At 37.8% G+C, this 27502-nt stretch overlaps 2 protein-coding genes across 4 annotated transcripts; one reads left to right on the forward strand and one right to left on the reverse strand.

Annotated features, from left to right (window-relative positions):
* Positions 1-276: 276 nt before the first annotated feature.
* reps1 (RALBP1 associated Eps domain containing 1) lies at positions 277-20731 on the reverse strand. 3 transcript variants are annotated; one of them, XM_055054441.1, is made up of 19 exons: positions 20579-20731; positions 16293-16416; positions 12879-13108; positions 11583-11745; positions 11347-11486; positions 10166-10328; positions 9488-9551; positions 9247-9401; positions 8214-8335; positions 7833-7910; positions 7429-7516; positions 6482-6583; positions 5939-5999; positions 5196-5394; positions 4920-5114; positions 4732-4821; positions 3881-4035; positions 3688-3793; positions 277-3468 (listed from the first exon to the last, which is right to left on the reverse strand). In XM_055054441.1, the coding sequence occupies exons 1-19, from the start codon at positions 20729-20731 to the stop codon at positions 3400-3402; spliced, it is 2457 nt and encodes an 818-aa protein (XP_054910416.1). In that variant the 3' UTR covers positions 277-3399. The 3 variants fall into 3 exon arrangements, with proteins under 3 accessions (XP_054910416.1, XP_054910415.1, XP_054910417.1); XM_055054440.1 differs by having other exon boundaries at positions 7833-7913; XM_055054442.1 differs by lacking the exon at positions 7833-7910.
* Positions 20732-20746: 15 nt separating this feature from the next.
* Positions 20747-26916, forward strand: abracl (ABRA C-terminal like). Its single transcript, XM_055054467.1, has 4 exons — positions 20747-20848; positions 23523-23631; positions 24100-24165; positions 25303-26916. Exons 3-4 carry the CDS (start codon positions 24105-24107, stop codon positions 25485-25487), a joined length of 246 nt encoding a protein of 81 aa, XP_054910442.1. The 5' UTR covers positions 20747-20848; positions 23523-23631; positions 24100-24104; the 3' UTR covers positions 25488-26916.
* The last annotated feature ends 586 nt before the right edge of the window (positions 26917-27502 follow it).

Raw genomic sequence — 27502 nt, forward strand, 5'->3', positions numbered from 1 at the left:
GAAGATTCTCACCAAAACATTTAAATATTTCAGAGAAATTACACATTTTCAACCACTGGATTGCAAAAGCAAAAAAAAAAATGTTATGTTTTTATGATTGCATATAAGGGCAATTGTACATAGGAAAAGAAGCAATTTTCTAAAAAAATTGGAGAATTTTCCAGGTCACAAATTTGCCTCTCTCCATTCTGAGAAAGACACCAAAATATATATTAGCAGCTTTCAATTTTCCACAAAATTCCTGGATGGTCCAATAAATGATCAGAAGGAGCCATGTTTAAAATATTGTGCCGTTTTTTATTTTTGTGTAAAAATCACACAGCTGCTAGTTAATTCTGCAGAGATACAGTACATCCATGCAGTTAAACATCTAGGATCCCACAGCCAAGAGAGAAGGAATTAAATAGAATATTCTTCCGCTGTTAGCCAGCAATTAATGCAAATTTACACGAGTCCAAAAGTGTGTATCATATACAATATCCAACACAGATCTGGGGAGAAAATGGCATCTGAAAGTTCACAGACTTCATATGAGACTGATTGCTTCTGCCTGTCTGGATTGCCTTTTTTATTTTGTTTTTTGATTTTGGGTGGAACGAGGAAAGCCGTTGTGCGAGCAAACATTAAATATTCCTGGAAGGTTTTTAATCCGGTTTCCAAACAATGTCCGCGCACAAACACACACGAGAATTACACCATCATCCACAACAGCAGGAGGAAAAAAACAAAACAAAACACAGAGATCAATCAGTCTCTATGGAAACCTGAACACCAATCCAATCAGGGCGAGTAAGGCTTTAGAGAACGATGCTTCACCTACAAAACATTCAGAAAATGACACATTTCAGGACGCTCCAAGTTTCCAGGTTTAAAAAAAAAAAAAGACAAGAAGAATCGGGTTGAAAATAAATCAAATATGGACGCAACAAGTGGATGAGTTCAAAGTGCATTTTGGTCGTTCAGGTCTCCCATATTGCCGACTGGCCTCCACCAGGAAAGGTCACATTTCGCAGATAAAAATAAAATTCTCCTCTGGAGCCGAGGAACACAGTAAGGGAGGAAGCTCGTCAGTACCAACAGAAAAAGGCAGACAAATACCACAAACATACAGCAGGTGGAGTTCTGGAAGAGCTACGATACAGAACCGGGTCACACAGCTGCTACGACCGGAGAACAAACAGCTAAAGTCGCTCTGTGGAAATGTTTCGCACGTAGTTGCATAGCGCTGCTTCGCCCAACTGGAAAACAGCTCATTTATATTTTACGTATTTATTTTAGACACGACTCAACTCCCAATCAGATCTGCAAACGCGTTTCTTCATAAACAAAATAAAATAAAATAAATGACTTCCCAAAAACCTGCAGCTTGAAATGTTTTAGATAGAAAACAAAAAAGTATGAAAAAAAGAGGAGGATGTGCAGTTTTCATCTTCAAATCAGAAGAAGTGAAGGAGCAACAGTTCAGTCTTCAAGCATTCAGTCACAACAAATTGAAAACAAAAGAAAAACGACACATAGATCTATATATGTAGAGTGGACTGGCAGCAGCAGGAAGGACTGAATTATAATCACAGGATGAGACACCAACGCAGCTTTCCTCTCAAATTTACACGCATTTCAGCGCTGCTGCAGATAGAAAAAAATAAGAGTAGAAGAAATAAAAAGGAGTTTGAAAAGTATAAAATTTGCTGAAAAAAAAACCCTTAAATTTTGAAATGTCAAAAATTTTCTAGAAAGTTTTGATACCAATCTCAGAAATTTTCTTTAAAAAAAAGTGTGTCCATTTCTGAGTTACAAAAGTTGTTAATTTTAGACTTTTGAATCTTAGGAATTTCCACGTTTTTTCAAGAAAATTCTGAGATTAATCTCAAACTTTCAGATGTTTTTTTTTCTATCAAAATTAAAACTTCTGTTTTTCTAGACAATTTCTGAGATTTTGTTGGTGCAAATCCACTACTCTTTTTGTTACGTCTACATTGACGCAGTTGTAGAAACGAGCTCACTTGGGAAATCTTTTTATTTGGTTCTTGTAAATCAAATAAAAAGCTGCTTACCCCACATTTGTCAATTTGATGAAAAAGCAATAAGAAAAACTTTGGGCTGTCCAATTTTCAGTCTTTATCGCAGCTGGTAAACACTTAAAAACAGTCATTTCTCTTTTAATTCTGCATAAATCTACAGCAGGTATGTTTAAAATAATTGTTTTGGGTTTTTTGAAGTGAAGTTCAGTTAAAACAGTGTAATTATTTTATATTTTACAGACTGCAGTTGACTCTCTTTGTGTCTTTATTTAGCGTAAATGCAGATTAGTTGGAGCTGAACTCGATGTTTTATCAGAAACTATTTTCTGAACCTTTAAATTTGTCGCAAGTAGAAAATTGATGGTGGAGGCAGTCCGTCACCTTTCATCTTCCCCGAGAACAGAACGTGTAAAGCATTTCCAGTTCAATTCGTTACCTAAAATAAAGCTGCATCAACTCAAACTGCCATAACATTTAGCTATTTATGCAGCTTATTTACAGTTTTTCTGACTGGTAATAAATTATATGTTGCATTTTCAGAGTGTGTTTCAGGTTGGAAGACTATTGGTGGCGCACCACCTCCAACATGGGTTTGTTTTGTGAAGTAAAATCCATTTCTGTGTAAATAACCGTCAAACACAAACCCGACAACTGGTAAAAGGAAATAAAAATAGCAGTTTTAATTTTTTAGTTCTTAGAATAGAGTTGTTTTGGTCTTTAAACTGTCCAGCAGCTAATCTAGATTGATACTAAATGAAGACGTCAAGAGAGTTATCGACTGACGGTAAGATATTAACTGCTTATGATGTTTCCACAGAACCTTACTTCAACTTTTATTTTTTCTTTGGTCAAAGTTTTGTTACGTATTTAGAATAAAAACGGGTCAGATTTTAAACTATTTCTAAACATTATTGAGCAGATTTTTAGTTTTTTTTTGTTTCCCACCATTTCCCTCAAAAAGTAAACACATTTTTCCGTTTTCTTAGATCAACCAAATTTTCAACTGCAATTTGGACTTACTGGTGCGAGTCTCTAGCTAAGCTGCTTTACGAGGAACAAAAAGAAAACCAGTCACACCAACACAACGATTTGTTTCTGAAGGTGGAGAAACCAGGCGTTTCGTCTTCACGTTTCGCCGTTTTTTTTTCCGTCATCCTCTTCAGAAAAAACAAAAAGGGAGATGTGAAAAGTGCCGGGTGGTGAAATCTGCTCCTCTCTTCTCCGTTTGTTGGTAAGACTGTGCGACAGAGTAGAGGGAGAGGGTTTAACGGAACGGCCGGCGGCCTCTGACCGGGGAAATGACGACGGAAGGCGAGAGGAGAGGAGGGAAGGAGAGCGACGCGGCGAGTTACGGCCGAGTTCTGCTCCGCGTGTTCGGCTAGAGGTGGGAGAAAGGCCGGAGCTGCTCCAGCTGCACTTCCAGGGATATCCTCTCCTCCAGCAGATCCTGAAAACATAATCGTGATGCGACGTGTTATGGACATAAACGAGATTACAACTGTTGTCATGAAGTAAATAATGACACTATTGAGTCAATAATTAATGCAAAAAATAAGTGTCCTTATTTACTGAATAACACTTCATGACAACAGTCTCAAAATGACTATATTATTGCAATAATTTCTAGGAAAACTGATCATCCAGTTAATTTTTATAATGTTTTTACCTTCAGTTGTTGCTGTAGTTCACTGTTAAGTCGAGCCAATACTGTGTTTGTCTCCTTGTTTCTTCTGATGGAAGCTTGAATTGCCTTTTTGTCCTTTCCAACCGATCTAAAAATACAGAAAATGTGGTTTTTTTTCCACTAAACTTTCCAAGCTGCAGCACTGGAAGCTTTTGAACAGACAGAGGGTTCAGACCTGGGGATGGAGGGCTGAGAGGTGAGGGGCGCAGCAATGGCGGCGGCTTTCTGGGGTCCGATCTGCTCGTCTTCGGGTCGGAGCTCGTCCTCAGACTTCAACCGCCGCCGAACGGGCTTTGGTGGAGGAGCCAGAGGGCCTGAGGAACCTTTGACCTTTTGGGAGAGTAAAGCACCATCACTGACTGGGATTAACGGTCTAGTTAAAGCACTCCGTCTTAAATAAACATGTAGATATAAAATGTTTGAAAGCCGTACAGTGTAAGTATCTTGTTACAGCGTTCATAGCTTTTATTTTAACTTTAAAGGTGATCGATTATGCACACAAAACGTGTCAGTCACAAAGTTCTTCTTAGATCATGAGATTTTATTCTGCTCACTTCTAAGAGGAGTTTTAGAGCCTCTGTCACTTTAATGTAAATAAGCTGCTGCTGGTCACGCCCCTAAACTCGACGCTTATGCACATATCTGAAAATGGCTGCAAAAAGATGCACAACTATACAACCGTACATCTTTGAAAAGGAGAAGTGGAGCCTCCTGCACAACCAACAAGAATGCAGCAGGTGGTTTCTGGATGGCAAATCAACAACAAAACTCTCGTTTTTTTTCTAGCAGCCATTGTACGATGCAACTGATATATATATGTATATATAGACAGATCTATTTAGAGAGAGAGATCTCAATATATCGTTTCATAGAGAGAAAGAGATAGATAACTCGCTACCTATCTAGCTAAATTATCTATCCATCTATCTATTTATCCATTGATCTTAAAAGCTATCGAAATAACAAAGGGTAAATGGATTTTAATACTTTAGTAAGACGCTGTATAGAGTTTAAAAATTGACTTACAGAGTTGACTGTAGCCGATGTCCTCTCATCTGCTGGGCCATCACTTTTTACTGTTCTTAAAGGGCCGGCACCCTCCGATATCTTGTCCGCCTGTTGGTGCACACACACAAAATCAGTACTTTTAGTAATTACATAGAAAATTTAAACACCACTTATAATATTTTCACAAGAACCAGGTGTGAGCGTACCTGTCCCGCCTCGCTGTGTTTGTCGATGTCCGGCAGGCTGGACGGCTGCTCAGACGCAGCAAATGCCTGAAACTGGCTGAAGTCGGCGAAGTTGGGCTGCTGAGGAATCTGCTGCGGGGAGGTGGTAGTGAGAACAGCGCCCCCTGCAGGGACACCCTCTGCCTCCACACGATGCCCAGTGAGCGGCACCGAAGACTGCAAGTGGACGGGACAGGAAACGGATCAGTGGAGGCTTTTGTGACATCGCCAGGAAGTAAAACCGGTTCGTTTGGTTACCTGTGTGGGCAGCGGTCGAGGCGGCACCGCAGGAGGAAACGCTATCGCAGACGGCTGGGGTTGACCTGGTGCCGCTGAGGCAGCGAAGGTGCGATTCATGTCCAAAGACGATGAGCGCGAGTGGGACTGCTGGGGGCGAGGAGGCGGAGGGGGCGGCGCTACGACCTTCAGCGCCTCTGGAGACGCACCCGACTGCGACCTGAACACAAACAGTTCACTTAATGGATCAAATGTTTACATTTTATCTAATCCAAACAGAAGCTAGAAATAAAACATCACTTGAGGTTTATAAGTGATATTAACCCTCTAAATTATACAATATTTTGCTTATTTTTCTCCTCTATGCTTTTCTCTCTACATATGAAATGACATGTGTTCTAGTAGTTCCCATTTTGAAGAAAGGCTCTGAAGAATGGGCTTTTGCGTTACATATTTAGGGATGGGAATTGAAGAGATTTAACAGCAACACTTTATTTGAAGGTGTGTGGAAAAGTCTTCTTGAATGTTTGACTGTTTTCATGAAGTGTCAATAATGACACTTTTAATGCAAAGTTGCACTATAAATAAAATAACTTCCTGACATTGGATTCTCTCCCACCTCTAACTAAATGAATGTATGGCAATTACAGATTAGAATTAGCTAAATTACTTGCACTAAATTATGGCAATAAAAATGAAATTGTTGTAAATTACAGAGAATAACTGAAAGTTTTGTTCTAAACTATAAAACAAGAAAAACAGACCTTTGCCTGGTGATGGGCTCCTGATCTGATGTGAAAGAGTCGGAGCTGCTGTAACCGTCACCTGTAACAGAGGAAAATAATGATCAGTAAAAAGTTTCCCACAGGAAAACACTTTCAAGGATTTTAAGTACCTGTACGAACAAAACAAAAATAACCACACTATTGATCCTTTCATTTCAAAACCAGCTTGACTTTTCAATCTCATGATTAGTAAATAGTTAATCTGTGTTGTTAATAGAAGTTTAAGTAGAAATAAATACTTTTTTATATTATTAATATATCTACATATTCAACCATCAAAAAAATTAATTCTATAAATCCGTTTGACTTCTTTTTTGATTTTAACCAAATTTGTAATCAATATGATCACCTCAAGTGGTTCAGTTAAAATGACTCAACAAACCCATAAAGTAAAAATTTTAACCAGAACTACAATTAAGACTATTGACTAAAACATTAAGAAATAAAAGTTGCATATTTTCATTTATCCCTCATGTCTTGATCCTTTCTGAGGAGCTTCAGCGCCACCTTTTGGCCACTCACCGACGGTGTTGGCAGCTACAAACTTCATGGAAGGAGGCAGTTTGGTTTCTTCGGACAGTTCTGGGGGTTTTGCCAGTAGCGGACTAGTAGGATGATTGTGATCTGGGAAAATAAAATGAAAACTTCATGAAAAGTTAACAGAAAATATGTTTTTTATAAAACAATAAATTCAAGAAATGCATTTCCCCTGCGGTGCTGCAAGGTAGGATTTGCTCTCTTTTATTCTGAAATGCTTAGATAGACAGAGAATTACGGCAAATAAGCAACAAATCTTAAAGCTAATATCTGATTAAATTTAATACATCTGAGAAAATGATGAACATCTGTTTAGATGTTTCTGGGTAAGCTTCACTTTCCTCAGATAAGATCAGAGTTCAAGACTCTACAGTGAAGATGGAAGAAGAAAAAGGGAAAATGGCATTAATGAAAAGTCCCAAGGCCAAAACTGAAGCCAAGGTAAAAAGAAAAAACAAAACTTATTGCTTTTGATAAAAACAAAATGTGATCTCTTTCGGAAAATATTTTGCAGATTCAGCAAGCAATTTCTGAATTTAAGAGAATTCGAAGACAATAATCCAAACTGTCTCAACTCTTAGTGTCTCAAAAAGAAAAATGATTTGGAATGACCTAGTCAAAGTTCTTGACTAGGTCAAATTCTCTGATGTTGCCAAATTAACAAAGAATCTGCAATGAAGGAGTTGAATAAAAATTTTATCCTGTGCCGGTCATGGCAGCTCTGCCACCTTTTGATTTGCTCCTAACTTTTCTGGTTGCTGCATTGCTTTTTGCAGCAATTATTCACTCCAGTCAGAGAAAAAGTTTTAATTAGATGTTTTAAAAAGCTCCAAACTTGAGCCAAAACATGTCAATTTAATTGCAATTTTATTCTTAGAAAGCAGGGAAACAAAACTGTGGGAACAAATGCAGAAAACAGAGAAAAGTCGCACCGCTGCCCGTCCTCTTCAGCTCCATCTCCTGCATGTGAATCTTACTGGGAGTCATCCGGATGGGAACTGGGTGGACGATGGCCGTGTCCTGAAAGACACGCATCCACATAATGAACTCAAGGCTTAAACAGGCGGTTTGATTCTTTCATTGTTTCAATTTAGTGGTTTATAATAACCATTTCAAACACAAAGTGTCATCTTACGAGCATAAATGTTGGAGCACAAGATTTATTTTTTAAGTATTTAAGGAATCTCCGGTTGGAGGAAAACGAGCCGATTTCTTACAGAAGTCGAATCAGAAATCAACATGCGCAGAGAGGATGATACAGATAGAAAAAGATCCAGGAAGGGTTAATGTCTGTGCATTACTCTGTGAAACCGTGCATGCCAAGTGATTGACTTACAGGGTCAGCTGGTGCAATGTTAGAGTCAAATTGGGTCAGAGTTTGTGAGCTGGAGGAGCGCTCACTAAACGTCTCCCACTGCTGCAGGAGACAGACAGTAAGAAGAAAAAAAAAACAACAAACATGTCAGTCAGCCGGAAACAGTGACATCTCACTTTTATTAAAAAATCCTCGAGTTTGGGCGCGACTTTGGGGGCTAAACTACCATTACGGTCCCAAAGACGGGGGGCAGAGGTGCTGAATTAGCGATAATTATGTCTAATGATGAGGAAAAAGAGATGAAATCTTGAGCAATTAGGATGAATCAAATGCAAACCAAGCAAAGAGCAAACAGAGGTTTGAGTTTAAAAGCGTAAAAATGTAGAGGTGTGATGGTTGAACCTCGTTGCTCTGGTTCATCTCTGGCCAGGCCTGGTTGAGCGAAGGCATGGAGGGTGATTTGTTGGGGGTGACCTCCACCGGCGAAGCAGAATACCCGACTTCAGCGGCCGGCTCAGGAACTTCTGGACACGGGAAGAAAAAACCAGGAAGCAAAAAACTCATTCAAATTAAAACCCTCATTTCCTGGGATACACAGCAGCAAGTAAAAAAAAAACATTTAACTTGCAAAACAAAGGTTTCTGTCTTCCTTGTCCTTCATATGAATAAAAACATAAACAACCACAAAATCTAAACTACAGCTACCAACAAATTACTGAATCACATATTTAGGTCATTAACAGGTACAAATAAAGTTGCAACATTGTTTACATTTTCAGCTGCATTGAGTCAAACTAATTTAAAAACCTGTTTCCCTCCTCGCCTGTGGTGGCGCTGCACCAAGAACGACTGAAGGAAACCACATAAAAACCTATGAAGACACGAGCGCAACTTCCTTCTTCTCAAATCGTAAACAAAACTGGCGAAGCTTCAGATTTTAACGGTTGAAGGATTTCTGTTTTGTCTTTGAGGCAAACGTGAGGCATTTCTCCCACTAGTGCTAGGCTAGGCTGGTGGCATTTACCCAGAATGCCCTCTGCTGTAGTTTTTGGATAGAAACTTTCATGGATTAATATCAAGATATTTTCTTACAACAAAATCAAAAACATGGAAATATCTGAATTTCAAATTAGAAACTTTCTAGATCATTTCTGCGACTTCACACAAATTTCTGCTTTTTTGATGGAAATTTACTCCTTGATTCTATAATTTTTCAGAAATTTTCTAAAAAAAAAAAAAACTTGGAAATTTCTCAATTTCAAATAAAAAATTTAGAAATTTTCTAGAACATTTCTGAGGCTACTTACAAAATTTCAGCTTTTTTGATGGAAATGTACTCCTTTTTTTGGAGACCCTTGCCTTGCAGATCATCAAGCCTTTGGTTTTAAAAATGCACATCAGCTTAAACAGATGAGTCAGCAGAATATGCGCAAACCTGCTGAGTCGTCCAGGTCAATCAGCTTCGGCATCAGGCTCTCTGGAAGTTTCTCTGGAAGGTCGTAGCCGTTTTTTCTGGCCACGACGAGGTGAAAGGCCGCGCAGAACTCGTCCAGAGTCAGAGCTCCGTCTTTATCGAAGTCCGACAGCTCCCTTCAAATAACAGAAGAAACGCGTCAGGTCTGCGTCCTGAATTTGAAACAGTGCTGCAGGAAGCATCAGCAATCATGATAACTCACCAAATATGTGACAACTCTAAAATCGGTAGCTTTGATTTAGTGAAGAACTCTTTTGCAGCTGAACCTGAAACACAAAAAGTGACGTTTAAAAGACTTTTGTTACGACCTACGGAGTCCCCTAAGGGACAAGGGAAGGAAGTAAGGAAATGCATCCAGGTCTATTTTTTATACAGTCACAAATGTCAATTTTAAATTTCAGATATATACACATTTAAAGAGCATCAGTGAAAACATATTCTTAACTCTTGGTGCAAAAACTGACTGAAAATCAATTTATTCACTGCATGTTTCAGTCTGTATGTGTAAGGTTGACCATTAGTAAAACTGTCAAACGACTTTATGGATGCATTTTCCTTTTCTTCTTCCAGAAAGTTTCTGTTTCCATCTTAGAAGGGACAGAAACAGATGTTTTGCTTTTGCACATAGGCTTGTGGTCCATTTCTACCCAAAGAAAATGATATAAAACTTCAGATATCTCACAAATGACATGGAAAAAACCACACGAAAACTTTACAATATAGCAGAAAGTACGATGGCCACATTAAAGACTTTCAATTATGAACATTATTGCAAGAGAGAGCAATACTTTTGCACGGTAACACAAAATAAATAAGTCCTCTATGTTGCCTACTGGGCTCTGTAGCAACCTTTATTTATAGTTTATAAGTTTTTCCCTACCAGGTATTAAGCCAGTGAGGTCCGGTTGAATGGTTTTGAACTGGTTGATGTAATACTGTCTCTGCTCATCTGTGATTTTCCAGGGATCGTCGTAGCCGCTGGACTGTCGCTGGATCTCATTGGTCGTTGCAGCCGAGGCCACGGTTCGTATCGTTGTGCTTTCCTGCGGGCGACACAACTGTAGCTAAAAACCAGCAAAAACTTTTTATTTTAAAGGCAACACTGAAGAGAAATTACAGTAAAGAAAAAAATGTCAGTGCCTTGAAACTTGGAGATGGTTTTTATGTCTCAAAAACTAAAAATAGAATTGAAGTCCACTTGAAATTAGACGCAAGCTTTTATTTGAAGATTTAAAATAGCTGCTGAAGTCCCAGTTGAGCAGCGCCGGCTGACAAAGCAGGGGCAGAAAAAGCTGACTGATATTTAAAGACACAACTGTGTTGCATTTCTCTTGTTTTACATTTGCAGCAATTGCAAATGCAAAACAATTTGCTTATCTGATGAAAGACGTCTGAGCTGCATCGCAGATATTTTTGTTTTAAATACATTTCAAATCAAGAGTTTCTATAAATTTCTAGGAGTGTAGAAATACAACAATCTCACGATACAATATCCGATATTCTGATCATGATACGATATGATATTTGGCAAACAATACAATCCGATTCGATGCATTTTTACCATTTTCTGAAAGATTTTAGAAGGACAGAGTGATTTTAGTGACATTTTATGTCCCATAGACTTAAATTTAATTTACTGAAAACTGATTAAATACCTGACTCTTATTGGACAGAGTCTAACAGTCTACAGCTGGACAAAATGATGCAGGGAGAAAATTAGTTTCTGTCATTGAATTCATGTGTATTTGACATAAAACTCAAAGTTTCAACAGTGACTCAGTGGGGAGATTATCAGCCTCTGTAGACTCTCAATATGTAAATTATTGGACTTATGTTTCTCTTTTGGACATACTGTGGCTGCATTTTGGAGTAAAAAAAGTCTTTTGGACTATAGGAAAAAGGCTTTTCTATCTTGGCTCCAGGAGTTAGCCGTGCCTGTAAGCTGTTTACTACTAGCTGCTTCGAGGATCCAAAATGGCTGACGCCTTGTAAAGTGGCTGCTGGGTTTGTTGTGCTTTAAAAGTAGTCAGACGAGTGGCGTGTTTTGTGCCGCTGCCCTACCTGGACTGATGATGGGTGCATTGCTGGGAGCGTGCTGGAGGGCGGGGTGTCTGCTGTGAAACTGACCCAGCTTTCCTGGCTTGGGGGAAGAGGAGGAGGGGGCGAGTGAGACGACCACATGCCGTCACCGGTCACTGGCCCTGGCAGAAAGGAACCACAGGAAAGGACGTTTAAAAAAAGCCCTCAGATGCCCTGATTAACACACACGGCGGTACAGGAACTTCTGCGGTCGTCACCTGTTTGTGGTTCTCTGAACTGCGTCCACACAGATCCGGTTGCAGCCACCACTTGTTGCCTGTCTGCGTTCCCTCCGCTGTGTTGCCGTTTGTGCTTTCTCCAAGAGTGGGGGGATGTGGGTGGAGACTGGTGTGGGGAGATGACTGGGGACGTCGGTTCGGGCTGGGAATCATATTGAAGCAAATCGGACACATATTTAGTTGACAAAACGATAAAAATCCATATATTCTCTAGTAAAATACACAATTTGAAGTGATCTAACCAACAATATTACACATTGAAGGACGCTAAAGGTGACCGATTGTGCTTTTTGAACATGTTAGGATAGGGCTACATGTTCATAATAATCATTCTTAGATAATCAGATTTTAGTTTTGAACTGTTTTAGGGTCACTTTAAATCCAAATAAGCTGCTGTTGGCCACGTCCCCAAAAATTAACATTTACAAATGGCTGCAAACAAATTCACAATTAAACAATTGTACATCCTTGAAAAGCAGAAGCGGAGCCTCCTGCACAACTAAGAAGAATGCAACAACAAAACACTTTATTTCTTCCAGGAGCCATTGTACAGTGCATACTAAAAGAAATTAATCATTGACTTTTAATTATTTTTATTTCCACACAATTGTACTATGTTAATTGGCAGATTATTTAACTTAAGACATTTTTCACAAGTTAATAGTTCAATTATCTGCTAATAGAACAAGCACTTTTTCCATCACTATTAAGGAATTATTTACTTAAAGCAAACCTCTATTTCTTGCTAAGAAGTTATTTTTAAGTTAGCTTGTCTTATCTTAAGTGTACTAAGATATTTGCACTAGAAACTAGACCAAAAATACTTGGGAAGATTTTGTTTTTTGCAGTTAAAAAAAAAAAAAAGTACAAAAACTTGCAAAATGTGAAATTTGCATAATATCTCCCGTTTATGGCATTCAGAGTGAATTCAAAAGTGAATTATCTGCTTCATTTCACATGCAGGATGTTAAAGCAGCCAGTGAATGAGCATTTCAAAATGCACAGAGATAACCGGCGCGTAAAAGATCTGCTTGGCTGATTGGAAAGTCAAAACACTGAAAAAGCAATCTGATCAACAAAACATCAAACACCCACAGGAAAATAAAGTATTAATACTTCAGAAGCTTATCTGTAGCGGCTGCAGGCTTGAGCTGTCGTATATCACTCTTCAAAATGAAGAACACACCAGTAAAAATCATCCAGAAGATTTACTAACTGAGTGGTTTTGTTGGCAAACAACTTGAGAAATAAGAATACTTATTATTCGTTACCAACCTGAGCTTCTATGCTGGGCGCCAGGGGCTGGATGACCTCGTGGGCAGGAAGTGAAGTGGAGGAAGGGGGGCCTTTCTTGTTCTGGTGACCCCGGCCCGGCGGTCTGGGTATTAAAGCAGTTCCGGGCGGCGGGTATAAGCCTTGGCTGTCTGCATCCTGGTACAGGGCAGCGTGCTTCGCCTCTGCCTCATTCTTCCCCACCACGAACCTGGGCAGCGGCAGATCTTTGACTGTAGAAGTTAAGGAAAAAATGAACTAAATCAAACCAAATCCAGGTGTCTTAACACAAAAAGTGATGATCAAATCTCTTCCCACAGGCGCTGAAAATGTGTCCGCAAGTAGTCCGTCTACTACGCTTTGAGCTGAGTCATACAATTGTAGGCATCAGCTGACAATATTACAGCTTGTAAAATGAGGGAACGGCATAAAATGAGAGCAGTGTGAAGGTTTTTGCTTCCTCAAAATAAAACGCACCTATTTGTTCTCCACAACTCGGCTCATTTGTGCAAAATTAAAAGATTACAGTAAATTATGGAAGCTAATATTTGCTCAGAAGTGTTCAGAGTTACATCTTAAGTGTTATAGCATTTAAATAGAAATGGTACAAAAAACAGGAGAACAAAAAAGGAGGCCAAAACCTGGTGAACCATAAACGCGTTAAAAGCGATCATAAAACGCATGAAGCGAATCAAAAATAGTTAACCTTTGGATGAAAGTGACAGATATTAAACAAATTAAACTCAAAATCTTAAAATTCACAAAAAAGTAGCTACATGGGCTTGATTGGAGATCATAATTACATTTGACTCATTTATTAGTTGGTGCGGTTCGCTTTCTCACTGCACTCAAACAAACCAAACACCTCTTCCCCTGCTCACCTGTGGGGGCGCTGTACCGAAAGCTACAGAAGGAAACGACATGAAAACCTTTGAAGAAGAAATGAGCAAGGGAGAAGAATCAGCGTTTAGCGGTCGTAGGGGTTTTCTTATGTTTAGTAAAAGACAACGACTAACAAGGTGTTTGTTTTGGTTGCATTTACCCAGAATTCCCTTCCTGTCCACTTCCTGATTTTGGAATGATCTGTAGTTCGCTTGGCGTTCAAAACGCAACAGATTTCACTCCAACTGAAAGTGGTAGGTGCCGTGTAATTGTAATGAAAGATGTGAGTTTATCGTAACAAATGTTTGCATTTGGAGAATCCAATCTAACAACTGGACTGACTTTATTAAATCAACATTAATAAAGTGAAAAGCTTGCATTAATAAAACAATCTGAGTTCATATTACCTATATCTATTTGGATATTATAGGTGTGAGACTGAACATAATCTATATTATCATCACAATATTCAGAAATGGCTGCAGTCTCCTGATATTGTGCAACCTTATTTTAAGAGATTAAATTAAGACTTAAATTTCTGCTCCATTATCAGTCTGGACAACTATTCTGATGATCTGATTACAGCAATAAATTGAATAAACCCAGCAGACCTCCTACTGTACGTGTCCAAATCAAATCCCGTCTCTTTCCGCTCTTGAAAAGCCAAATTTAATTTAGAAATATGTATATATATATCCATGATGGACTCTGTTGCCTCTTGTTGTCAAGAATATCTTAGTTTATGATATAAAGAAATGTCTAAAGAAGTACTTTCTGTAAAACTTGAAAAATAAATCAGCTGAAACAGTTGGAGAGGCTGGATGCGTCCAGGATTCTGCTCTGTTTTTTGGAATGCCAAACATTTAATTATTGAGGAACAAAAGTAACATTTTTAACTAGAACTCCTCTATTCAGTATCAACTAAATCTGGAATCTTAACTTCAAACAGTCCACAAAGTTAATAACCTTCATGAGGTACAATGTGTCCTTTTATAGCAAAAGGAAGTGGTCGCTTCGCTTCCTCAAATGTTCAAATTATGAAATCATTGCAAAATGTTGCAATATTTCAGGGCCCAACATGTAACTCGGAATAAGAGTAAAAACTTTGGGTGCTTTAACCAAACAGGGAGCCATGTTGCAAAGACGTTCATTCATGCTACAGCTACAACTTTTTACATATTTTATTCAGATTTATATCTGAACATAAAGTAGTGCATAACTGCAAACAGGAGTGACAGAATAAAGGCACATAATTCCCCCAGTGTATTATAAGCCTGGCGGGCCACCAGGCTTCACTTGAGCCGCCACCAGGCTAAGCATTGCTTATTTATTTAACTCTTTATAAAATTTTGGCATTTTTAAAGACTTTATAGTTGGTGCTCAAGTGTATAATTATCAAGTACTATTTTCAAATTTTGCGTCAACTTTAAACATTTTTACCTCAAAAACAAGACAGGCTGCTGAATGAATGTCTGCTCTAGCGCCCAACCGACGGGCTTAGCAAGTTTTCTGGGGGAAACCTTGAGGTGTACATGTACTCAAAAATGTTGAAAGAACAGATTCAGAGCAGAAATTAAGCCGTAACTGTACAGAAATTATAAACATTTTGCATTCAGGATTAAAAAAAACCTTTTGTCTGTAAATATGTTCCACCGAAAGCTCCTTAAATGTCATTGTTTTAGCTTCACCCAGTTAAAATTACTGTAAAAAAAATCTCCTAAGCACCTTCTGATATTCAACTATTAATAAAAAAAAATAAACAGCAGATCTGCTGAGCTCTTCACATCTTGATGTTAGAAATATTTTTGCTAAAAATGATCAAGGATGAACTAAAGGAATACTGTGTTGCTGAGGCAATAAAATATTTATATTCTAATTTTAAAAATTTAATTGTTTATTTCCATCTCTTAATTTATTTCTAATACTGTATATGAAAATGCTTAAATAAAATATGTGCAAAATGTGCAAGTATTTTTTTATGTCAGAATAATTGATAGAAAAATTGATAACTAAGATCACTTAATTGTAGCTATACCTGTCACAATAACACATTTTGTTGGAAGATTATTATGGCAATAAATTGGAATTGTTTTGAGACAATTATTCAAGTTGTAATGGTATAATTAACTGTAATTTTACAAAAACATTTCACAATAGAACGAGAAGATATTTCAAATATCCCAAACAAACACAACCAAAATAAACAACCCCATTTATAACCAAAACCATAAATGAAATGGATTATGAAGTTTTTATAAGCAAATTCGCAGTAATCATATTTGATGATGGATCAATTTTCTCTGTTTTTTTTTTATTTTTTATAAAAATTACAACCATTCTTTATAAAACTTTAATTTAAATGCTGCCAGTTGTTTCAAAACAAACCAAGGCAGACTCTACTTACAAACTGGGAGATTTTATTTTCCACAAGCAGCTTACGTTCAAAGTAAACATCGTTGTTTCCTGTATGCAAACAGCAGAGGCTTTAATAAAAGGCGTCGCACCGACAATGAGAATATTCATGTTGGGACTCACCCGAATTGAGGCTTTCCACCCTGAGGGGCAGCCCAGACTGGGCGATGGCGATGAGCTTCAGAGCGATGTAGAACTGGCTCCGTCCGAAGTGACCCAGCCGAGTGGCTCCACACAACTCTGTGATCTGAACCAACACACACACACACACACACACGCACATGCACGCACACACACACAGATAAGGAACAGTCAACACTGTATTCAGCTGGACTTCCCTCTCAGAATCCACACCTTGGACGAGTCAACTTCTGTTTCTACCCAAAAACAATGACTGTCCAAACAGTATCGCATTTTTTTTTGTTGTTGTAAAAAGCGACTCTTATTTTGTTAGCGTTCTCGCTAGCAGATGATCAGACGTCATAAACTTGATTAGGCCTGCTGCAATAAGCAATAAATCAATTCATCACATGATGAATTAAAGCAAGCACAATAATTTCCATATGGGTGATTTATCGTTTTTCTCTTTCTACTAGAGCTGAAACAATTCCTCAAATGATTCAAGTAGCTTAATTATTAAAATACTTCAAGGAAAACTATGTGCCTCGAAGCTTCGCTAAGTTATGTTTATTATTTTGCGCACCATGTTGTGGTCGGGCGATTATGCTCTCACTTCCGCCTCTGAGTTGTTGACGAAAGCTAAGTATTAACAGCATAATGTCCAATTTCCAATCCTTGGAGGATTTTATTGATTGATGATAAAGCCCAAGATTTTGTCGTTTTTTGGGGGACCAATAAGTATCCTTAAAATAACTACCGCGATGCCTGGAGTACGGCAGCCTTTCTCCTCCTTAAACTGCGGCCTGGTGGTGAAGAGCGCGGCGGGTGCCTTCAAAGAGGTGAGCAGGCAGACTGAACACAGCCGTAGTGGATGCTCAACGCAATTGTAGCTTTACGGACAAACTGGAGAATTACTTTCATGTCACCCTGGTCTCAACAAATGAGTGGTGGAGCTCATCGTGGCAGTGCAGAACTGGTAGATGTGTGTCTGTGTGACTAAAGAACCAAATCCCGTCGCTAACAAGGACACAAAGCCAATAAATGTTTGGGCAAAGAGAGAATTTATCTATTAAATTGACTGAAAATGAATACGTAAACTAAAAGCTGGAGTATAGAGATTATCAATAAGTTTATTTGTGAGCCAGGCTCTTCATTATTACATTTAATATTATTCCAGATTTTAGTACAACTTTTCTTCAGGTTAAGTTAGACAGGGAGATATTACTGTTAGTAGTTACTTTTCTAAACTACAGAAAATTTATTTTAAGGGAAGTTCAAATATGAAAAATTGAACTGATAGTGATACCTCTGTTATGTTAGATTTACTAATATTTTATTTTAGCAATTTTTAAAAATCTAATAATTCAATTAATATTAAAAATAAACAATAGAATACTTGATTACTAAAATATTTCTTTACAACAACCCTACTTTCTACCAAAAACTGGATAAGTTTAGTGTTTTGGTCTCTTTTTTGGGGACAGTTTTGTTTACAAAGACTTCATAATTAATTTTATTTGCTGTTTCTATTGTTTTGTGTGCATGTTATTTATTTTTAAATGTTAATCAGAATATAACATTTATACATCTTTGAGAATGTGTTCTTGCATTGTTATGCCTTTACCATTGCATTACTTCAAGTCGGTCTCAAAACAACATCATCATCATCATTTATCACAATAACTTCTGGGACAATTTATTGTCCAGTAAAATTGGTTATCGCGACCAAACTTTGTTGATCTGAAAGTCCTTCAGGGTGGGCAGATAAGGAGAAATCTGAAAACTGTTCGAAATGTCTTTCATCAGAAACAACATGGATACACACAACCAGAAATGCAAACTGTAGCCGCCTTATATCAGAAGAATTCAGCTTTGTAACGTTAGAACAAGTGTTCAAGTGGGAGTCCTTCAGGACTGGGAACCGCCACAGCTGACTGATCCCTCTCCTGCTGACAAAGGACCTAATCTAAGTGTGTGTGTGTGTGTGTGTGTGTGTGTGTGTGTGTGTGTGTGTGTGTGTGTGTGTGTGTGTGTGTGTGTGTGTGTGTGTGAGCATATAAAGCACCAGCCACTTTTCTCAGCCTGTTACAACATGACACTGCAGCATCAACACTGCACCCAGTGTGGATTTTCAAACTAGAGAGGGATTACAATTCTTCCACCACACAGCCTCCCCTTGTTGACCTTGAGAAGGATGCTGACTCACAAATAGCAAATACTGGCCTGCTGAGCGACGTCAAGTCACACCAGAAAGGTTTGCTGCAGCTCAGACGAGCTGCTCAGGACTCAAGAGTTAACAGAGATCAGGAGCTGAAGATGCTCTCTCAACATCTCCACGTTTGCACCTGCGCTCGGCAAATCATCAGGCAGCGCAACTAAGTTAAAGAAAAAAAAACTGAGGGGCTCCTAAAGAAATGCATGCGGTCAGAAATTCAACATTATTTGCACAGAAGCAGACAGGGTGGAGGAGGCTGCTGAGCCAACCAGTTGTTGCCAAAGAGCGTTGCAACACCAACTTTGTTTGGTTGTTCAAAATTAAAACCACAAAAATGATGTATATTAAATGCAATGCCCAACAGGAAACAATTAAATATAAAATCTTAAGATGTTAAAACAAATTAAGTCTGAGTGAAACATAAAGGATGTTTCAATTTGGGAGATTAGACTGAGAATTAAAACATTTCTTTAAATGTCTATCACAAATAAAAGCAAAAATCTACTGCATGTTCTCTTTTCCTTTTTTTTATTTAACTTAAAACAATCAATGCACATGAACTGAAAATATTTGACAAAATCTTAAGATATCAAAATGAATATTGATGCATATTATGAATAGAAACATTGTTTTTGTGACTTAAATTCAATACTAATATAATTGGTGCCTCTCTAAATATCCAAACATGTTTTAAAAGCAAGGAATGTATTACTCTAATCAATGAGATTGTTTTTTTATTAAGAATGAAAAGAATAACATAAACTTAAAACATCTCACTAGATTTGCTCCAGTTAATCTTCCCAATAGTTGGATCAAGATTTATTAATGCCACCGTTAAGCAAAATACACACAATTTCACAACTAGATCATAAAACCAAAATATATCTGAGGGTTGATCAGCGGTGAAGACTCTTTAAGCTGGTAGCTGACTGTTGCAGTTACATTAAGAAGTGCACACTGTGACATAAGGCCTGTGTGTTCAGCATGTCAGCTCAACCCTGACAACAGGGAGGCAGATATCAGTGGAAGGAAAAGGGAGGAAACAGTGAGCAGTCAGCACAAAGCCTGATGGGAACATTACATATTACAATGGATGAAACCCGTAGCAGATTATTTTATGTTGTATGACACTTATTTTGACAAGATTAGGTTGATATCTGATTTGTAGTTGTGTCAAAGTTACAACTTCAAAGCTGTTCAATTCTTCATCGCAAAGCTCTTGCGGTATAAAAGTAACGAAGGTTCCTACTTTTTTCTCACCTTTAAGAGAAAAGTTTGGTAGTTTGGACATATTTCCAGATGTTATAAATATAAAGTCATGGTGGGGCTACCAAAGGGGCATCACTTATATTAAACTACAGAAATAAATGTCTGATTATTTATTTATTTAGTTTATTATACCACACGTGTGGAAAAAAATATGTTAATCCACAAAACGAATATGTATAAATGAAAATTAGTAATAATAAATTATAGCAAATGTAGTTCAAATTTGAAAGTACTTAAAAACAGCCAAATACAGCAGGTGCTTATAATACTAAATAAAATAGTTATATCATTAAACATGCAAGTTTATAATCAAATTGTTACTTATTTCTGCTCCTTGTTTGCAGTTGAATGATTCTGTTCATCTTATAATGGTGGGAAATGGGCTTTCACTGGAAAAGGGGCCCCAAATAAACTCCAGCTTGGGGCCTTAAAATTATTTTGATCGTCTATGGATAATAATAAAATGTAAAGGTTATTAAAGCTGCTTGTGTTTCCAAGTTATCCTGTTGAATTTTAATTACCAGCCATGTTGGTTGACTTCGTGTAGCATTACTGAGGTCTGTGAAGGTTTTATTTTGTTGGTCTGAAGCTGAGAAGTTAATTTGCGCCGTGTAGTTTGGCTAACTTTAGCCGGAGGAAGGTGTGTCTCTCGCTGCGCAGCTTTGCTAACCTGCCCTGCTAACCTCAGGTCATCACTCTGACAGGCAACGCCGTTTAACACATCTTCCGTATAAACATCTACTTGTGCGGCGTACGAGGTGGTTGGGAGTTTAAGCAATCTGCTACCTGGTTGTTGTTAGCTTACCTGCAGGACAACTTCACTGGGGAGCTGGGCCGCCCGGAAAAGGTCAAGAACTCTCCCATTAGAAGCCACTTTTTTGGTGTTGTCCGTGTCGCAGTAGACGAAAAGCTCCGAGTAGTATTTCTGCTCGACATCACTCAGCGTTAAGCTTTCCATCGTCGTACCGAGTGAAACAGGAAAGCGGACTAGCTGGCCGTTGATTAGCCCCCTTAGCCAATGGCTGGGGCAGGATCCGAAAACGGATGAGACTTCAGGATCCCAAGTCGGCTAACGGTGAGGTTAGCAGTAAAACTGCGCTCCGCGAGCGTCCCCAATAAGTTATCCTGGTAAACAACGCTGACTCCGGCACGGTTACCCAGCCGAGGATAGCTTTCACACAGTTAGTTAACTTGTTGGGCAGCCAAGCCAAAGTGGCCAACCGCTAACACGGCTACCTTGAATCAAAGTCAGCGGCTCGAACAGAAGGCTAAACTAGCAAAGTGCGTCCGCCTCCTCGACGTGGGCATCAGCCGCGTTGATCTCGCGGTGCAAGACTTGTTCTTCCCCGGATCTGCGACAGGATGGTGGTTCCGATCCCGGCCCGAGGCAGACTCCTCCGCTGGGCCGTTAGAAGTAAAGTTTCAGGGTCTTGGGGCTCCTTCCTTTAGTAATCATAGCCGCCATTCCTGCCGTCATTGTCAAGCCGTCCTGGAGGCAGAGCGCCTCTTCCGGTTTACCCTTCAAAAATAATGGCCGCTTTGCATATAATTGCACAGAAAAAGGTGTAAATTTCCGCCAAAAATCTCAGATTTTCTGGATGAAAACGTGGAAATATTTGAGTTTGAAAAGTCGAGACTTTTCTGGAAAAAAACATTTTCTAGAAGATTTCAAGTCGAAAATATCCAACCTTTCAAATTCAGAAATAAAAAAATCATAATTTGATTTCAAACACAAAAATTACCACGTTTTTTTCACACTGATTTCTAATAGTCTCAAAACTTCTGATATTTTCCATCAATTTTTTTGACTTTTCAAATTCAGAAATTTTCAAGTTATTCTAGAAAATTTCTGAGAATAATCCCATAATGTCTAACTTTCTTTGGTAGAAATTTACTCCACTTTTTTCTATGTACAATGGCCCTAATAAGCTACAATGTTTTATTTACATCAAACTTTAGGTAGCTACAAACAGTTATGGTCATACAAACAAAACAATTGTAATCTACTTTGAGTAATATAATTTAGAAATTATGTCTGTAATATTTCATGCTGTTTACCAAATAAATCTTGACAAGTAATTTCCATGGTTTTATGTAAGTCCAATGAATTAAACATGGCCATACCAAATTAATAATTCAGATAAATCATAAATAACTAAATAGAATAGACATAAAAATAGAAACAGACTTGTCCTGGAACCCTAACACACCATCATACTTTAAATATTCACAGTGTGAATGTTGGATCAGCTGTTACCAATAAAGCATGATTTGGTGAATAATACAAATGTTTAAATAATTAATAAATGTGGTAGTGATTTGGTGGGCTTTAACTGGGCTCCAAAGTCAAATTCTTCTTTGGGCCCCATACAACGTTGGGTCAGCCCTGGCAGCTCTTCTCCTGCATTGTGTTTTTCTGGTAACATTAAACAGATCTGAGTAAATAAAACAAATTAAACGAAATATATAAAAATAAATTTAAAAAATAGCTTTTGTTTTGAAAGAAAAATCGGACCACTTCCGGTTTAAGCCATGGCTTTATGCATGTTATTCTTTAACTTGACGTTTCCAAACGTCACTGGGCTCCTGTTTGGCCTGCAGGGACCCGGATGAGTAATTTCAGAATAAAAAGTGTAGCTTTCCTCCCAACTTTGTACTTATTATGGAAAATAATATGATGCTGGATTTTTTTCTGTTTTTATCAAATTATTTCAGAAAAATGACAGAGGCATAAATGATGCAAAAAGAAGCCAGGATTTTCCTTGTTCGCTGCAAAACAAAACATTAATAATTTGTCTTATATCTTTGTTAAAGTTGTGGTAATTAAGGTTTTCCCCATACCCTTTGATGTAGCAATTCCGGTATGATAATCCACATTTTGAGCATAAAAATATGCAACTGTATGTATTTGGTTATATATACAGTTAAAATATATTGTCATGCCCTTTCAGTTTCAACAGTAATTTATAGCCAAAAAATCAAGTATTACATTAATATAATTTTCTTAAAAAAAAAAAAAAAAATATATATATATATATATATATATATATATATATATATATATATATATATATAATGTTTCTTGTTGATAAATGCATAAATGTGAGACTTAACCAACTTTTAACCTATTATGAACCAGAGATGGTGAAATTATCCCATCTTGTGTCAGTGCTGATGTGTCTGCTGTGACCGAGCCGGCGAACTATGCTAGCTCTTTACTTACTGTGAATTTTCCCGCCAGAATCCTTCTAATTCTGACTGTTCAGATTGAACAGTCCTGGTTCAGTAAATATTAAAATCTGCCTTTTTAGGACACAGCAGCACTTCAATGTAAAACTGATGTTTCGGACACGGAAGATCCGAATCAAATGATTTGGATCCTGAAAAGGAGCCGGAATTCCCATTATTACAGCCAGTTATGGTGATGCTTTCAGTTACATTCAGTCCGGAATGGAAACAAACCATTAAAAAAGGTTCATTTTGACGATTTTCAGTGAAGATTAGCTACATTTAAGCAAGTCAGCATCATGAGGTTCTTTATTGCGCTTCAGTCAGCAAATTTATTCTAATTTGTTGCATTTCTTCTTGATTTTACTTTTTCCTGCCACTGGGATTGGAGATGGAAAAAGCTACATTATAGTGTAGCACACAATTTATCACTTCACTTAAAGGTTTCTGTATATGTCTTCAGATAAATAAACAAATAAAAATGTAAAAAGCAAACCACATTTCTTGCACTTGATTTTAAGAAGCAGGAATTCCGAGTACCCCTGAACGCACCGCCGTTCTTACCCGGTGCAGACTCTTCAGAAAGTCCTACATCATCTCCTTACAGGGAAACGTTCAACACCTAAAAAGGTAAAACCCCTTTTGCTACTGTCATGTTTGGGGATTTTTATGTGTAAAATTTTAAAATGTTTCGTATCTGACATAAAATCAGCTCAGCCGACAGAAAAGGAAAGAAAAAACTCCTTTATCCGCACCAGTAGATCATTTGTCTGCCGGTGAAATCTGTGTTTTGCACCCGGAAGTCACGGGGAAAAAATGGACCAGGTTGTGAACATGAAGCCGCGCCTTAAAATTAACATTTGCTCTTGATAATTAAAGAGCAGAAATATGAATCTGTGTGTAGTGCTGGCTAGCTGTGGGTGCTAATCCTGCATTTCCGCATTAGTGACAGTCCGCCCTGGTTAGTTCAAGCTGCAGCTTGTTAACGTTGATCTCAGCTCTGCAGGCAGTTCAGGTGATCTGGGTGATCAAATGTATTCATATGCTTTTTCACTAATCTGTTTCCTTTTTGTGTGTGTGTGTGTTTCCCCCTTTCAGCAACAATGAATGTGTCTCATGAAATAAATTTGCTTGTGGAGGAAATTCAGCGACTTGGCTGCAAAAGTGAGTCCAGCCTGGGATTCCTGGCATGCAGGATAGCAAACAATAAGTTAAATAATATAATCATGTTGCAAACATAATGAGATAACATTGTCTGGTTATTTGCCTTAAGCTCTAAATAATGTGGTGTTTATTTTATTTTATTTTTTTTTGCATTTTGTCACATTAAAAGCACAAATGTTATTGTATTTCTTTACGGATTTGTGTGAGAGATTAACACAAAAACCTGAATTTATAAAGCGTATCAAGAATTTCTATTCATCCCCCATTTTTAGAGCTAAAAAAGATCAACACTTCACCGTTTTTTTGGTAATAACTTAATGCTTTTAAAAGACTTAAAGTTTCATTACAATATTTTGATAAAAAACAACAGTAATGATCATAATTAATTTATGTAACTGTATTGCTGTGACTACAAACGCCATCAATATTTATTCACTTTCATTGAACAAAAAGTGGAGAAAAATGGTTAAAAATAATAATAATCACAGCAATACGGACAGTTTTTTGGGGTTTTAAACATCATTAATTGGAATTTATAGTGACAACAATAAATCAAAACTCTTGTAAGAAATTTATCACAATAAAAGATGAACGATGCGATAACTCCTACTATTACTTTTAGCAAAATAGTTTCTGTAAATACTAATTCTCATGTCATGACAAAGATTTCTAATGTAATTCATGTCTTGACTTTGATTAGGCCATTTTAGGACATAAATATGCTTTAATACAGGCCATTGTTTTGCATGTCTGGTTGTATATTAGCTTTTTTTTCTGCCTCATTCTCAAGTCTTTTACCTCCAACACATTTTTACCCTTGAAGCTTCATTCATTCAACTTCCCACAACATCCCGCTGCCACCGCCATGTTTTGCCATGTTCATGGTGTGTTCAGGGCAACGCGTAGTCTCGGTTTTCCACTAAACGGGAAGTTTCGATTGTGAGCCAAAAAGTTCCAATTCTCTGATCGCTGCTTTCCATTTTGTGATGATCTATTGCATAAAATCCCACTGAAATACATCAATGTTTATAACAAGAGACAGGATGAGAAAAGCTTAAAACAATTTTGTTATTCACTGTATTTTTTAATATTCCATCACGTTCACCTGTAAAATCTTTTGTGCCAACGTCCTCCCAGACGACAAAGGTCAGACCAGTGTGAAGTTCGGCGTCTTATTTAGCGACGACCGCTGCGCCAACATCTTCGAGGCCTTGGTGGGGACGCTGAAGGCGGCCAAGAAGCAGAAGATCATCGACTTCCAGGGCGAGCTGCTCCTGCAAGGCGTCCATGACAACGTGGACGTCGTCCTGCTGAAGGAATGAAGCCAAATTTTGAATTTAACGAGTCGAGGGTCTGATTGAAACCTCTGAGAACGTCGCATCCCTGCAGCACATCTGTCCAAGTTTTTCTCTTTTTTTTTTCGTTTTGCAGGTCCGTCAAACTGAAATTCAGTCGCACTTTGCTGGCATTTCTGATTTATTTCACTTCAGTGTGCCAAATTGTTTAAGCTCTACAGCAGCTCTGGAGTGCTTTCAGTTCTTTGGACAAATATTTCTTTATTTTTTCTGTTGCACATTTAATCCCTTTAGCTATAACGTGTCTAAAATCTCAAAAGATGCATGTTTCAATTTGGAAAATTAACTTTCTGCTTTGGACTCCTACACTGTCTTGATTGTTACGATCTGATCTTGCCGAGTACAGAAACATCTTTTACTACAGATTTAACATTAAAAATGCACAAACCTAGAATGTAATATATCTTTGTTTTGTAGGTTATATCATCTTTCGCTGCCTTTTTTTGGATAAAGTTAGTAAAATCCAACCAGATGCCTTTCTTGAGCATTTCAGTGCGTAGCAGTTATGACTGCTTGTTCTGAAAAGGCAGCTGTTTTCCCGTCAGATCGGAAAAATCATGTGTTGTATAAATCCCAGCGTTGCTTCAACCAAACGGCGGTTCTGCTTACTGTTTACATGCGCCGCTTCTACTACCTCCTGTGGACTTTCAAACACGGCGTTCAAGGCACAGCGACTTTTTATACAAACTTTGACCACAAGGAAAGTTAAAAGTGCATTTCAGAACTGCTCTTCTGACTCATTACAACAAAAATCTTTTTTTTAAAAATATGAATAAATTTTGTCCCAAAAAAAATAAATAATGCCTTTTTTTGTGGGAACTTGTAATGAACAAATGGAGAATGTATTTCTTGTGCAACTTTGAGTGGTAGAAAATGTACTTCTAATGATTCTCAGGACCAAAAATAAGCTTGATAACTGTCCCATGGCTTTATTTAGTGTTATAAATTGAGATTTATTATATTAATCTTGTGCTGTTGGTCCAATGAAACCTTTGGATCAGGTGTGACTGCTTTCTTAAATCCTTGCTCAAGAAATGTTTTAGAAATAAATCCTTAAATAAAATTTGATTGCATCTTTTTCCTTTTTCTTTATTCGTCTAAATTAGTTGCACAAACGTTTGTAAAAGTAATGGAGAAGGATTATGAAAGAAGCCTGATCTGTACGTTTTACACGACCCGTTTCTATCGACTTCACTTTTTTTTTAGTTCTGGTTTTGGTTCAGAAAAGCGGAGACATTATCAGAGTGAATGAAACCGAAAAGTCTTAGACGTTGTGGGAATGATGCCGTTTGTGTCTCCTTAAGTGCGACGTTACTGTATGTTTGGCTCCATCATTATAACCAACAGAACCGGAGTTGGTTCTGCTGTGGAACAAAATAAAGTCTTTACACTTGAAGACTTGAGTTGAGATTCTTTTTCTTAAATCTCTGAATTCATTGGCTTGAAAGTGTTGCTTTCAAATGAAAATAAATACTACTGGTAAAGAGAAAAAATGGATTTTGTTTTCATAAATTGCTTCTAGCCTCTTAAATCCTCTGTTACGGATCCAAGGGGATTTTGGTCATGTAAGGGATTAGAAACACTTGCACCATGTTGCATGATTAGAGTCAATAAATTACAAGATTTGTTTGTTCTTGGTGCAACTAGGAAGATTTGTACATTAATTAATCTGATGCAAAAACGTAGAAAACAAACATACAAGACAAAATAGACATTTTCTTCTACCTTGCATAATTTCAAACTGTACATGGAATATAAAAAATAAGAAAATAGATGCATGACTTATGCATAAATGTGTTTGTACATATTCTTTTTTTTTTCCAGTGTCCGTAATGCTGTTCTGAATTTGACCCTGGGTGTAAATAGTATGCTTTATACTCTTCGTTATTCCTTTCCGAATAGCCTCTCCTTTCTAGTGCCGTGCTTTCCGAGCGGCCCTGAACGCGGCACGTCGTCGGCGGCCAGCGGCGGGGGGCGGGGCG

The sequence above is a fragment of the Poeciliopsis prolifica genome, unplaced genomic scaffold (assembly GCF_027474105.1).
Source record: "Poeciliopsis prolifica strain line A6 unplaced genomic scaffold, Auburn_PproV2 SCAFFOLD039, whole genome shotgun sequence".
Classification (NCBI taxonomy): Eukaryota; Metazoa; Chordata; class Actinopteri; order Cyprinodontiformes; family Poeciliidae; genus Poeciliopsis; species Poeciliopsis prolifica.